The sequence below is a fragment of the Bradysia coprophila genome, unplaced genomic scaffold, assembly GCF_014529535.1.
Source record: "Bradysia coprophila strain Holo2 unplaced genomic scaffold, BU_Bcop_v1 contig_138, whole genome shotgun sequence".
NCBI classification, from domain to species: domain Eukaryota; kingdom Metazoa; phylum Arthropoda; class Insecta; order Diptera; family Sciaridae; genus Bradysia; species Bradysia coprophila.
Genome location: NW_023503409.1, coordinates 457,725 through 472,168, shown reverse-complemented (window position 1 = coordinate 472,168; position 14,444 = coordinate 457,725). Strand labels below are relative to the sequence as shown.

The window sequence follows — 14,444 nt, the reverse complement described above, 5'->3', positions numbered from 1 at the left end:
TTCAATTTTTCATATGCTACACTGGTCCATCCCAAATGGTTACTTTGGTGTTGAACGGTATTTTCCTAACTAGTGTTAAAATATCGCGACTTCGTCGAGTATTTCCGACATCGTTTAGGAAAAAGGATGTTCCCAACTTATGCTAAGAGACTTTTTAGGTAATTCAATTCCAGAACTCGCTTTTAGTATTCGTTAGGAAAATAACTATTTTTTCACTAATTCTCTAATCATACGCCCACTAACCAACGTCTATTCCGAAAAACAGTCCAATTGCATTATCAGATTCTGTAGATTATTGTATTGCTTTCTGGATCAAAATTCTAAATGGAAAGATTGGAGTGAACTCACTCCACCTTCTGATCATATGGTACAATATGCATCGACATTTTCGAACTAAACTTCGATTCTGCTACTGCATTCACGACTAGACAGTGTATCAAGAAAATCCAACTTGACAAAACTTTACAAATTCCTTTGGCCATCACGGCCATCAGTTCTATCAAATTTGAGCGTTTTCAAAGTGTCATAAAGTATCGTGGGAAATTTTCGCAGTATTTCAGATGAAAATGGTGTACATTTTCTCGACATATTAATTGAATTTCGCATAATTGTAGTGTTTTTTAGCTCCGAAAGAACTGATTGAGTGAAAAAGTGAAGTTGTCTTGTGTCTAGTGTTATTATAATGAATATGGATAAACAACGAAAGCTGTCGTAAGTGAATTGAAAACATTATATTATCCAAATTGATTGGAATCTCAGTACACCATTCATAACAAATTTTGTGTGGTAGACTTTAACTGATAGGGTTTCTCTAAAGACTTTTCATTGATCATTGGCAGTTTTCCACAAAAATATTGGCTTTTGTAAAATTTTGAAATATTTTTTCCTCAAAAGAAGGGAGTCGCCTAAAATATACAAGATGTTTGTCTGTGCAAATTTAGGTTTTTGTTTTCGTTTCAATTTTTTACACGAAGAATTGACTGATGTTAGTAATTTGAGCAGAGTGTGTATATATACTTACAGCTGAGTAACACTTAAGTAAATAATCAAATTTCAATTCATTTGTAATTCAATTTTATTGATACATGATCCATACATAACCTGTGATACATCGACTTATGACCACGCATGTTTTCGCTCGTTTTTATTTATGAAGGACAGGTGGTATCGAATATTCGACATTTCAGTTCCAAATTTGGAAGATATTTATGCTCTCTTGCAGATTTTGTTAGTTTAAACATATTATCGGTTTATTAAAAAAAAAACTCTTCAATTCAGTTACAGCCACAGTGTCTTATACGGCATAGGTGTATACATATGTTACAGTTTACAACGTTCTATCCTGAGCCTAGGTGATTCATGAAGGCTGTAAACCAACTTTTGTTATCGAAGATTATTGATTCTGATTTCTGAATTAATCCGAGATTGTGGATCGATTGAGTACGAATCAGGAAATTTTTCATAAAAGATACGAATGTGCTGGAATTAATCTTTTGTAAAAATACACCAGCACAGGTTCAACAATTAAATCCAACTTTATCACACGACAAGTAACATAAAAATTTAACGATCTCGCGTAGCAATAGCAATTATTAATCACACCAGCTCAACGGAGGTTGTTAAACATTATTAGTACATTACGTCCGTGGCTCTAAATTTTTATTTTGAGGTTTGAGAAGTGGGGGTTGGGGAAGTTACACTGTGTACTTTACGTTATTAGACAATGTACTAAATGCATTTTTCATATAAGAGAAGGACCATTTACATTGCCGAGACACGTAAAAGTAGTTACCGAAAGTGTTTTACTAATTTAACAAAAGATCTTTGGATTTCATGCGAAACTGTAGGCAGTAGAAGGAATTGTTTAACTCGCAAGCCAGTCCTTTTAAGTTGATTCTAGAAATGAAAATAAAGAAGGTAGTCTGATGTCAAAAATATATTAGTGCCAAGATCAGCAGCACCAAACTCCATACACATCAACACTATTGCTTTTATTCTTAACACGTTGCCGGTTATTGCGATTTGTCAACTTTAGGTACATCGGAAAGTGCTAAGGGAGTCGTGGAATACCTCCAAATAAATTTCTAAAAATCAAAAATTTGACTTTTGATTTTTAGAAATTTATTAATCCTCGACTCCCTTAGCACTTTCCGGCGTGCCTAAAGTGCCTGATCGAGCATTATCCCCTACGTGTTAAGGACACCAACCTGCTGTATTATCAGATTTTGATTTAACAAGCAGGAATGTGTCTAACTATTGTGAAAGAAAGTATATCTTACTGCTTCCCTGAAGTGTGGTGGATTGGTTTAAAATTCTGTTTTGCTGCCATTTTTGAAACACCATCTCTGTGTCTGATTTAATGGTTGTTTTGACAGTAAAAATATCGTTACTGAAAAGCCGTAAACATAATCGAATCTTCGGTGTGAAATTTTTTAGTCATTTTATGAATATTTCATTCGTGACTCAAACAATAAATTATTATTATCAGTTCTACCTTTACGTCGATTTGATAAGGAAACTGAAAAATGTAAATTTTGCGTATGCAGTCAGAGTTCATAACATTATTGCATGCTAATTATTGTCCCAGAGGTGTTTTAATTGGTGGGGAATAGTTCAATGTTTCTATTAACCGTTGAAATTCATAAGCAAAATTTTTTCCATTTTTTTCCGTGCTTAACAACACGATGAAGTATTCATTGAATTATTTATTTGTAAAATGTGTTAGATGAAAAACATGCGAATCACTTATCCAAATTAAATTATTATTGTCATTGTGCAATCATTGGTTTAAAAACATTACTCAGATATAAAATCTGTCTGGTGTGGTTTCTTATGCTTCGGTATTTACTGCTCAAAGAATTACCATTATGCGAAAGTTACATCGCGCTGACAATGCTCATATTTTTATCTGCTTTTTAATTCCTCAACTTCGTTTCGAACTTAAATAATGACATCATCCCGATAAGGAAAATGGTTGTTAGCAGCGGTTCGTTAATATATTTTTTTTTTTGTTACAAAAGAACAAAACATCGATATACTGTTTTCTCTTCGTTTTAATACAGTTACATATACGCATCTGACTCATTGATACATGATACGGCAATCGTTTTCTGTCCAATTCTTAAGCAAATATAAAATCACAATAGTCCTAAATTGAATACGATAAGAAACCATGAGCCGATGAATTATTGTTACATCAACATATTGGCTCCATCATTACAACTTAATGCTTCACTTATTATTACTGAGTTTAAAGTTTTGATGAGTCTATCAAACTTGTCGAGTTCAGAAAACCTATTATTGGCTACGCTAATTATCAACGCATTTAAATGTTAGCCAACAAAAAGAGGTCACTGATTTAAATCATTTTTTTTAAAGATCCGAAAACGGTTTTTTGGAATCAATGGCCTATAACTGAAACTATTTTTAGAATCTAAATTTTTTTTTACAAGAAATGCATATATGCTAACGAGATTAAGAATGATCATTCAACAGTTAGCGAACTTTCGCAAGAATTTTGTGGGTCGAATTGATTAGTTTCAAGAGTTGCTACTGATAATTCCATTGACTGTAAGTCAGGGTCTAACGGCGGAAAATGAGTGTCCGTTACCAACATTTTTTTTTAAAGTTGGAAGTGACCTTTACAAAAAAAATCGAAATAAAGTTCCAGGAAATGCTTGTATACACTCTCGATTGCGTAAATTTGGTCTGAATTTCTTGAAATTGGTTTCAATCGAATCGCAATTGAATTCTACAGGTTAAGTTCTAATTGACTAGTTTCAAGAGTTACTACTGATAACTTGGCTTTCTGATGAAAATGAATGTAGGTGATGATAACATCTAATTGGAATTAGTATATCTGCTCATTATACAATGGCCGCCGTTCATATGAAAGTGTACACCGACCTATGTATCAATTGTTGTTCTTTTCAAAACTCTTTAATTCTTAGAAATCGCACACTTATCGTTTATATGGCCGGTTTATGGAAATACGTTTTCATTGGATTACTATAAATATTAACGTCCAACTAACCGAAAAATTTGTATATTCGCAAAAATGTTTGTCTACCAAAATGCTTTCTTTGGAACTTTTTTTTATCTCTTTTACCTATTTTCCCTACCTAAATTTCTGAAGTGTCATGTGTAGTATATTTTATAGTGACTGCGAACATAATCTGCCAAAAACCATAGTCTTACAACAGTTGTTATCGTTAGATAACAAACATTGTTTATCGCTTGTTGGTATATATCATAGTGTATACTGTGAAACGTCTTTGACGCATTTTTAATGAATGAAAAGTCTCGTGAAAATCAGTGCTTTTGAAGACCTGAAAAATATCTTTACTTTCAGACAATATCTCATTATTTTCTTCATTAACTTACATTTTCACACAGAATACTGTTATTTCATGCCAATGCGAGTGCGAATAATAAATATAATAATAAATAATAAATAATAAAATAATTAATACTGACTTAAACCATTCAATGCATGGAAAATCCTTGTAGTACTTGTAATTATTAACCTTCAATGTACATGCGACGCTTCGAACAATTACTATTAGTAACCACGTTTTAAGCATACATTGTGTGCGGTATGTATGTAACATCCTTATATCCTATTCACTTCGTTACCACTCTACCAGGTAGAGTCTACCTTATTATGTATGCTACAATGTTATTTGTGTTCGTTTATTTAATGACCACGAGTTATGAAACTGATTTCAACAGGACAGATTCGGTATTGAAATGGATGGTGCAGATAATACTACTTTTTGTTTGTAATAACAATACACTCTCTAGCAACCAAACTTCGTTTTGACGCTGTCAAAATAACACCTTATTATGAAAAATGTGACACTGACTTCTTTGTAATAGAGTTGTCGTGCCGCGCTCTTTTTTTAAAGCAACATCGATTTCACACGAAAAAGACAAATTTTAAATTTTATTTCATTTTTCCACACCAAAATTAAGGAACAACACACAAAAAAAGATGTCACAATCACCATTTATTCATTTTCGAACACCGAAATGGTAACAAGAGACGTAATATTTTCAACACAAAAAGGAAATCGCTGCTCATTCTTCATTTAATTTATTTTTGAAAGTGTAAAATTTTCTATGACAGGATACATTCTACAATTTTACCACCTTAATTTTGCTATAGATTGGTTGCTAGAGAGGGAATTCGTAATAACAATCAGTACCAAGTAACCAAGTAGTTGGACGATCGATTTCTGTTTGAAAAAAAAATGGTTATTCAGTACTTATAGTTATTTGTAAACCAAGGTCTCGCTTCGCTCTGGCCTCAAACTTACGCTCTTGATGGAATTTTCTATTTTCTCCACTTGGTTAACAATTAACTACTTCATGCTTGCGTTCTGCGAAAATCCGCATTTTTGTCCACTTTGAAGAAAATAAAATAAATAGCGTGTTTTGGTATACAGCATTTTAGGCGAGAAAATGATCATTTTCTCACCCAATTTGGCTATCCCACCATTTTAGGGGTGAAAATCATTATTTTCTCACCTGAAATGGCACCTCTTAGAATGACAACAAAACGTCATTTTCACAAAATAAGGATTTTGGCATCACTAGCATGAATACATTATTTTCGCAACAAGTGACGAAAAGTAGGACTTTCCGTTGCCCTTATTGCGAAAAACGTTGTATATAACTCGATGACAAATGCTTTTTAGGCACTAGATGTGAAGGTTGTCACTCGAGGCCGTAGGCCGAGTGTGATGACAATACAGTCGAAACTCGGTTATATAAATAAATATTTCGTCGTTGACTGCCTAAGATTGTTTTTATTTTACTTTCCTAAAAAAATGACCTTAATCCATTTTCTACTTTAACGATTTTCGATGTCTTATATATTATAAGATAATTATTATAGGTAAGTTGAGACATTGACCAACATTAATTGAATGGAAAATAGTATTTTTAACATGCACAGGCTATGCAACGGTAGCACACAAAATGTTGCAGTCCTAGCCATACTTCGCTAAATAACAAAATGCTGTCTATTTTCATATAATACTAGCACAATATGTTAAAATGAAATTTATTGTATTTAGTGTATCCCCCATATTAGAATCATAAGTGTAAAGTAAATTCACGTTTTCACTGATGTTTCGATTACTATTACAAGAAAAGAGTGTGGATGGACACCAGCTGGAATAATCAGCTGTAACGAAAAATCGTCCATTTATTGTTATTTGAATAGCCGCAATCTTATCCCTTTCATTCGGTTTAATTTTTTTTTTATTTTTTTAGGACGTCGGGTGATACCCTCTACCAAACACTAGGAATACCGAAAACATCCACTGCCGAAGAAATAAAGAAAACATACAGAAAATTGGCCTTAAAGTATCATCCAGACAAAAATCCTGATAATCCAGATGCAGCGGAAAAGGTGAGAAACGCCGTGCCGTTAGAATTGTTCAGATTGTTGTAGAATTGTTGTTATACGGTGGCCAAAAATTTGTGAGCTAAATGGTTCCGGTTGAATGACAATAACGTGATAAAATGTTATCGCACCTAATTATGGAACATAAATCGTTAAATTAGTTAATGGTCTGACGGTTTATCTCCTACGTGTAATTTGGAATTCAACTAATATTTTACGCAATTCTGAGGAATTTACCATAGAATATCCACTGATCAAATTAAACGATTTCAGTTCAAGGAAGTGAATCGAGCTCATTCCATTTTAAGCGACCAAACAAAACGGAATATCTACGATAGCTACGGTTCATTAGGACTATACATTGCCGAACAGTTCGGCGAGGAAAATGTGAATGCCTATTTCGTTGTAACATCGCCCGCTTGCAAGGTAAAATACCGTGAAGCACACTGCTAATGATGTGAATATCTCATTGTATGACCTTCTATTCGGCAGGCTTGTTTCATAATCTGTGGTATCATAAGCGGATGTTATTGCTGTTGTTGCTGCTGCTGTTGCTGCAACTTCTGTTGTGGTAAATACAAACCGAATCCACATGGCCACGATGCAAGAGATTATCAACATTTACATGTAAGTTATTCCATCACAAAACGTGTCAACAATAAACTGTACTGCCTTGCCGTGCAAAATTTACGTTATAATTAAATTGACTGTGTTTGGTCTACCGCATAATCAATAGCTTTGCATGCACATTTTTTGTATGAACATTTGGATTCGATATCCAATACGTCGAGTTGTTTAATTTTTTTTTGAAATTTATTTATTTGCTTTTCTTTCTAACTGATTAAAACTGGAAGTTCTTATCGTTTCTTAATGTGATTGAATGGGGTTAGAGTTGAGTGTAAGGTAAGAGAAGTAGACATAGTACTTTCATGGCTTTTCAATGTTTATATTAGCTGCGATTGCTTCCTTCCATTAGATTTATATTACTTGAAGCTTTCAACATATAGTGTATCTAGAAACTGGATTAGAAGTCAACTTTTCGAGTATCGCTCTTTGACTCGTCCTCGCTCGGGACTACTAATTTCAGAATATTTAATTATTTTTCTCTAAAAAATATTTTCACTCGACAAAAGTAAACTTTTTTTCAAAAATATTTTTCGCGTTTCTCCCATTAAAAATAAATTTCACGAGTCAAATAGCGTATGAAAATTAAAAAATCGGACGTTCTTCCTCATTTGTTCCCAGTTTGACTTTTCGTCTGGGCTCTTACAAGAGAGACTAACAAACGAATAAACATTAAGCTTTATATAGATGTTGTCCAGATGACCATATTCGTTTACGATTGTGATAATTATTTGCAGAGAGATGATATGGTGGCTGGGCAACAGTTTTATCGAAAACCAGTCGCGATATCATCTCTCTAGATTTTTACAACGGCATGCTTATTCCGCTTGGCTTGAATTTTTTGCACCGTTCATATGAATCATTTCATTGTTTCCTGTTTTCACAAAATATATCTACGGAAATATTAAACGTTTTGTACACTTTCTTCTTGATTAACAATATCAACAATGTCTTTGATGTCGAGGAAAGGAATAACTTTAATGCCAGTGCGTTGTGATTTGTTCGGTGCTTCATAATATTTCTACGTAACATTTCTTACTGTGCAAATTGAAGATCAATATAATCGGGAATAATTACAAGCTTGAACGTTTTCTATCACAAATGACATGTGTATGACATGATTTCAGGCGTTTCCATAATTTGTATAATACAGTACCTATAACTAAGTTAGTTACTAACGCTTTGGTTTGTGTCACTAACACCGACTTTCAAAATTCTCGAAAATATTTCAAATTATTCGTCATAACAATCAAACATTTTTGTTAATAATTTGCGTACTGTTTTACCCTCAAATCAAGTTTCAGAGCTTAGTTTATAGGAATTTTTACAAAACGGATCATCATCATATAATTTAACGTGGTGGTGGTGGTGGGAACTGGTGGTGATATCAAAAAGGGCTTATTTCTTCGTACCAACAGTTTTGACTTTTTTGACTTTCTTTTACGTCTACGACACACTTGTGGTTGTGTAAAAATGGGAGCTTTGGTGAAGCCATGATTGAACGTTCTCGTATATCTTTTCGTTTTTGAGATTTTTTTTTTACCTAAACCTCATCCACATTATAAACAACAACAAATTTCATTTATTTATTCAATCATTAGCGCGATGCCGAGAATCCAGGAGCGACTTCATCTTCTCAAAGTAAAGGAGTAAGTTGATTTTGTACCATAATTATTAGTTGACAATTTTTATACTTTTATTTATTATCACAAAAACATATTGATAATCGTTGACCGATGACAAATGGCAAACCTTACATTTGTTTATTTGATTTTATTGGCTACACATAGAAATTATTATTATGGAAATTTGCATGCAAAGTACTCACCAACCTTGTTTTCTGTCCGCCGTTATTGTTCAATATTGTTATTGTGCAGCTGCAATCAAACTAACTCTATTACTAAAAACAATAAACAAAACTGATAATTACGACGGAATGTTCTTCTCCATCAAAACAATGAATTTATCCAATTTCAAAATTGTTACCGAATTTGTAACCAAACGCATTCCTCCAGCCAATTTTAATTGCAAAGATTGAATACGTGTATGAAAGCAGTATACCAGGATGAGTAAGAAAATGAACTGGCGCAAAATTTGGCTTAATTTGGAAATTGGATAAATGTAGCTTCAGAACAAAGTACACAAAAATATTCACGAGTGGATAACGTCAATTGTGAACACAAATTTCTAAACCTAAATTAAACGTCCTTGTAGGAGGACTTCAATGACTTGGAGGAAGTACAAATTGGTGGTGCACCGGTAACTTCACAACCAACGGCTGGTAAAGGTGCTGGAGCGATGCCAGTTTATGCAATGCCGCCACCACCATCGAATCCAAATAATCCATTTGCGAATATGGCAGCAACGGAAGCGACGTCACTAAGCTCATCCGGTCAGGCTACTTATACACCAGGTATTTGAATTTTGTTTATTTTTATTCGCTATAGGACAGTTGACTTGTGACTGACTAGTTAACCTCATACAAACGGCAAGTGTATCTACGTATCGCCTAAATTATCATTAAATCTTTTGGTGGAAAATATTTAGCTTGAACATATGTTTTTGTATAAAAGGAGACACAAGCCAGAGCTTGTTTGTGTTGATATTGTCGATAACAGATAAATCGCCGTTTCTATCAGGTTAAATGTTTAACTATTACATAAGTACCATCGTTTGAGACTAGCAATTGTTTCATACGTCTAGTACCTTGCAAATGCAGCCACATTAGAAATAAGAAAATCTATTTTTTAGATCTTTTCACGAAAAATAATTAGTTAATGTGGATGATTAACAAGCCAAATTTAATTCCATTCTCTCTATTTTTCTACACAAATGCGTTCCATAAAAGGACTTTAATCTCACAATAATTGTAAGTTAATTTTTACCATTTTTGCATGCACGAATCACCCTCGGAATCACCACATCAGTCGACATAACATCGACACAATTTTTCTAACATTTGACATTCACTAAGAAACTTCTTCAAGCTTCATTGACATCATTCGTTCAATATTTTTATCTGCTAGACAACCGAAATTATCTTAATTACAAATGTTTTCCTTGTATCATCCGGGTATAAGTAGGTGGTTTTGTCCTGAACGAATATCGGACAAATTTCTTCAGTTTCAAACTAGTGATGGTTTTAGAGTATGTTTCAAAGTTGTCGTCACTCCTTTCCCTGGCTTAGGTAATCCTTTGCGGAAACACGACTCGTTATTTGTCCAGTACCTATTTAACTTATTTGGGTCTGAAAAGCATAAAAGAATACCGCATCCTTACCAACACACCAATATATGATGCTTTATTAGTCAAACATGTACGTACGATATATACTCTAAAAATTCGTTCATAAATTCCATTAAATTCAAATTGAATATAAAAAGCAATGCGTGGTCAATACAACGATAGCATTCTGCTCGATGATGTTTTAGTCATAAATAACTTTTACTGCCAGTACCATGCGAAAGTTGATCGATTACATGTGGAATATTCCCTGTTCATTTTTGTGAAATTTTATGTGAAACTCAACTTTCGCATGTGGTAGGTAGTAAAACAGAATTGATTGGATGTTGCTACATAATTCATTGATTCGGAAACAATTTTGTGATACTTCGATCAACTTATCTTACTAAAGGCTCGGATATATAAACTTTACGCTTGTTGAAAAGCCGAAGTATGTTACTCAAAGGCACACCTGCGAGTTTTCTTTTATCTAAGGTAACAAATCACTTTCGCAGCATGCAATGTAACATATTATTACGAGACGTTGCCCATGCGATTTTCTATGGTCAAAAAACATTTATGAAGTTTTGTTATTATTGCGGAATCAATGCATGAACCCAAATTTAATTAACGAACAGAGCTAAATCCGAGCAGATCTACTAAAAAAAATTCCCCTCATTCGTTTGAATAATTTTAAATCAATTTCCAGGCATGACGTCTTCAGCCCGACAAGGATGAATAATAAACTAAACTATCCGTCAGCGTTATAATTCAACATTTAAATTTAATGGGAAATTTAAATTTACCAATGAATTACGATTTAAAAATCTAAGCAACTAAAATAAATAACTGGATATGTATTTTGTGACCATTGGTGGACCATTGGGCACAGACATCACAGCTGTACATTATCTATGATTGAATATTATTATTATACCAATAATATAAACAGTAAGTCAAATTGAGTCAAATATAAAATGAGGTGTGTTACTAACTTCAGTGTTTATTAAGTACACTCAGTAATTTTATATAACTACGGAATTGCTGCAGAAAATTCAAAAAAAAAAAAAAAAACCAAAATCAATAAATAAATTAAGAAATAAACAAAATGAAAAATATATTTAATTATGAACCCATTTACTGTAACATAAAATAGAGAAGAAGGATATGCAACCGAAAAACCAATGATTTTTAGACACTAGATGTGTAATTGTCGCACTAGCTGACTTTGACATCGTGTGTTGCTAGCGTTTTTCACAATAATGTCAACAAAAATATTATTTTAATCTATTTTTGTTCACCAATCGAAATTAGTTTTTTTCTTTCCGAATTAATTAAGTTAGAACTTTAGTGTATACGTTTATTTATGTAAAATATTTATCCATCCGGTATAGCGATAGTCTTTCTTGGATCGTACTGACAAAGTACCAGAACCAGTGAGTGATAATTCTAACATTTTTATATTTAATTTTGATTTTTCCTTTAACTTATTTATGTTTGATGTTTGATTTGATTACTCACTCAATTGAATTAACAGCGTTACAATCAGTATTGCTGTATAAGGTGTATGAATTTGACTTTTCCGATTCCAAAGAATTTTCCAGAAAAACCTTAAACAATTTTCACTGTCGTATTGAAGATTTTCCTCTTCTAAAAGTTATTTTGACATTTTTAGACATTTTTAGATCCGTACGAAGTATAGGGGTAATATTATCGTTGAAGACATCATGACATATTTTCTGTTTACTTTAGTGACAGTCTTCGTTATTACTTCCCGATCTTTAAAAAAGTATGTGAGAAGATCGTCACTCGCCTTTTGGAATTAAAAGAAGAAGCAGCCTGAAATATAAGTTAGCTTAAAATGCAGTACCAACAATTTTTTAAGTAATCTTGATTCAGTAGACTTGATTTCTTAATTTCCAATTCATTCTTTGTGTTAATTCGAAAAGATGAGATGTTATGAGGAGAGTCGTCAACGCTTCCCAACAGAATTCTTTACATTGAAATGGTCTACATCAAAACCATTAGCTTCCTTTGATTCAGGTTATAAAAAAAACCCAAATCAACAATCGAAAGCAGAAAGGAAATTGTGATTCCTAATCATTAAATCGTAAATAAGAAAATGTTGCAAACAAAAATGCAGGAAATGAAGGTTTAAGTTTAAATGTCATTGCTGTGTCGTATTAAAATAATGAAATTTTAGGTAAACTATTTAAACAAAGAAAGAAAAAAAAACTTTAAATTTACCTTTCGGACAACAAGTTTCACTCCGCTTCAAAAATATAATGTTACACTAAGTGATTTCTTTTATAAAATGAAATTGAATGATTTGCTGCACCAGTTTCATTTTAAAACGGGCAACTGATTAGAATTCGATACGAAAATCAAAGACACAAAAAAATGTCATTTCAAAAATAAAGGAAAGAAAAATGAATTAATGGACAATACTTTTTCTTCAAGAATACAAAAAAATAAATTTACATTAAACAACATAAATATTATATACAATAAACCTCACCACTCCCCATGTATTTGAACCATATTATATTTACCAATCAAATAATTTTCAATTAAATGTGAAACCTTTTGTCTTTAAATGTAACGCATTTCATTATTAAAAGAAAATTAGTTATGTCCTTTTTAGTCCTTATGTGTATAATCAAATTTATGCAATAAATATTGTATGCCATCTACGTCATTTTATTACTGTGAAATAACAAAAATTTAAATGAAAGAGAACTCAACGAAAATTATTAAGACATCAAGCATTACGCCCTTAATCGATTGGTTTTTTTTTTAATACTATTCAAGTGAGGTAGTGAGTAGCACTAAATAGAAATTTATGTACAGTAGTGCGATCAAAGTAGTGCGTAAATGGATTTTCATATAAACACTAGTGCGCAAAAGTGACGTTTCGAAAAATGAAGATCCCACTACTATACATAAAATCTGGTTGCTAACTTGTGCCTAAACTGGAATTTTGCGCATACGATGTGTTGTCAACCTCGGCTTCGCCTCGGGTTGACAATTTTCACATCTTTTGCGCAAAATTCCAGTTTAGGCACAAGTTATCAAAATAGCTATTTTAGAACGTCTAGCAGACATTTATTGAAGTTTTTTTTTACGCACGTCGTCGAGCATGATACGAAAAAACACGAGAATTATGCAAGACTATTGTTTTTAACAAATTTACACAGTTTTGGCAAATATTAGCAAATCCATTTTCCAGAAATATGTCCCGAAAAATTTGAAATATGTCCTGCTTCAGCTCGAACATAGATACTAATGTAAAAATTATAATCTCGGGATACGCATTCACCCTTATTCAAGAATTTCGTGTTTTCGCTCCATGTATGGATCTGCGTACAAAGATGAGTATAATTGCCAGGAAAAATATTAGAACAAAGGGATGTAAAGAAAAACTCGAAGCAACAGTTTTGCAGGCTATATGTAGTCTTTAGTTCACTAATATAAAAACCATTGCGGATAGTCAAAGTAGGAAGAATGAGTAAAGTTTGGGCTATAAGTCGTACTTTCAGAAGTCATCAATCACTAGAAACCTTAGTTTCTGAGCTTGTTGTCGTAATTTCCGGCCTTTCCAACGGTCAGGGGCTACTGGAAATCTGACGCTCAGATAATCTGAATCTGACAAGAACTGAACCTGAATTGAGAATTTATCTGAAATCTCAAAATCGGAAAAAGGTCAGGTAAGTCTGTCACATTCCAGTTATATATCTCAGATATCTGATGGACCCGAACACAATTTTCTTGGCACAAATCACACATACTTTGCATCTGTTTTCTTCGTGATTGCACCGACTTCTAGCTGTTGCCATTTCGTCAAATTAATTAATTTATCGCTTTTAATAATTAACTGTTGCAGTTGATTTCACACATTTTTTTTAACATGAAAAAGATGGGTACTATGCTACATAAATGTTTGCAGAAATACACAGACACATTCATATCGATAGTATAAATCTGTTGTTGAAACAAAAGCATTGTATTTGATTTCTAACAAAAGAGGACAATTCATCAACCAACTAAAACAGAGTGTTTCAATTTCAAAATAATTTTTTTCCATCAATATAGGGTGATTCTTCAGTATATGCCGGCCGTACTTCTACATTTTAAGTTCTACATTCTTAATTTTCACTCGGAAACCAATATAATTTGTCTGTTTTTT

The 14,444-nt window shown here is 32.7% G+C and overlaps 1 protein-coding gene across 4 annotated transcripts; it reads left to right on the top strand.

Moving 5' to 3' along the window:
* The first annotated feature begins 419 nt into the window (after nt 1-419).
* Nucleotides 420-12,653, top strand: LOC119073168 (dnaJ homolog subfamily C member 5 homolog). Of its 4 annotated transcripts, none has more exons than XR_005087012.1 (8): nt 425-711; nt 6,280-6,418; nt 6,686-6,838; nt 6,905-7,039; nt 8,638-8,685; nt 9,251-9,449; nt 9,788-9,905; nt 10,968-11,319. XR_005087012.1 is itself a non-coding variant. In XM_037178475.1 (8 exons), exons 1-7 carry the CDS (start codon nt 683-685, stop codon nt 9,890-9,892), a joined length of 711 nt encoding a protein of 236 aa, XP_037034370.1. In that variant the 5' UTR covers nt 425-682; the 3' UTR covers nt 9,893-9,905; nt 10,968-11,319. The 4 variants fall into 4 exon arrangements, 3 of the variants coding, with proteins under 3 accessions (XP_037034371.1, XP_037034369.1, XP_037034370.1); XM_037178475.1 differs by having other exon boundaries at nt 9,885-9,905; XM_037178474.1 differs by lacking the exon at nt 9,788-9,905 and having other exon boundaries at nt 422-711.
* Nucleotides 12,654-14,444: the final 1,791 nt, after the last annotated feature.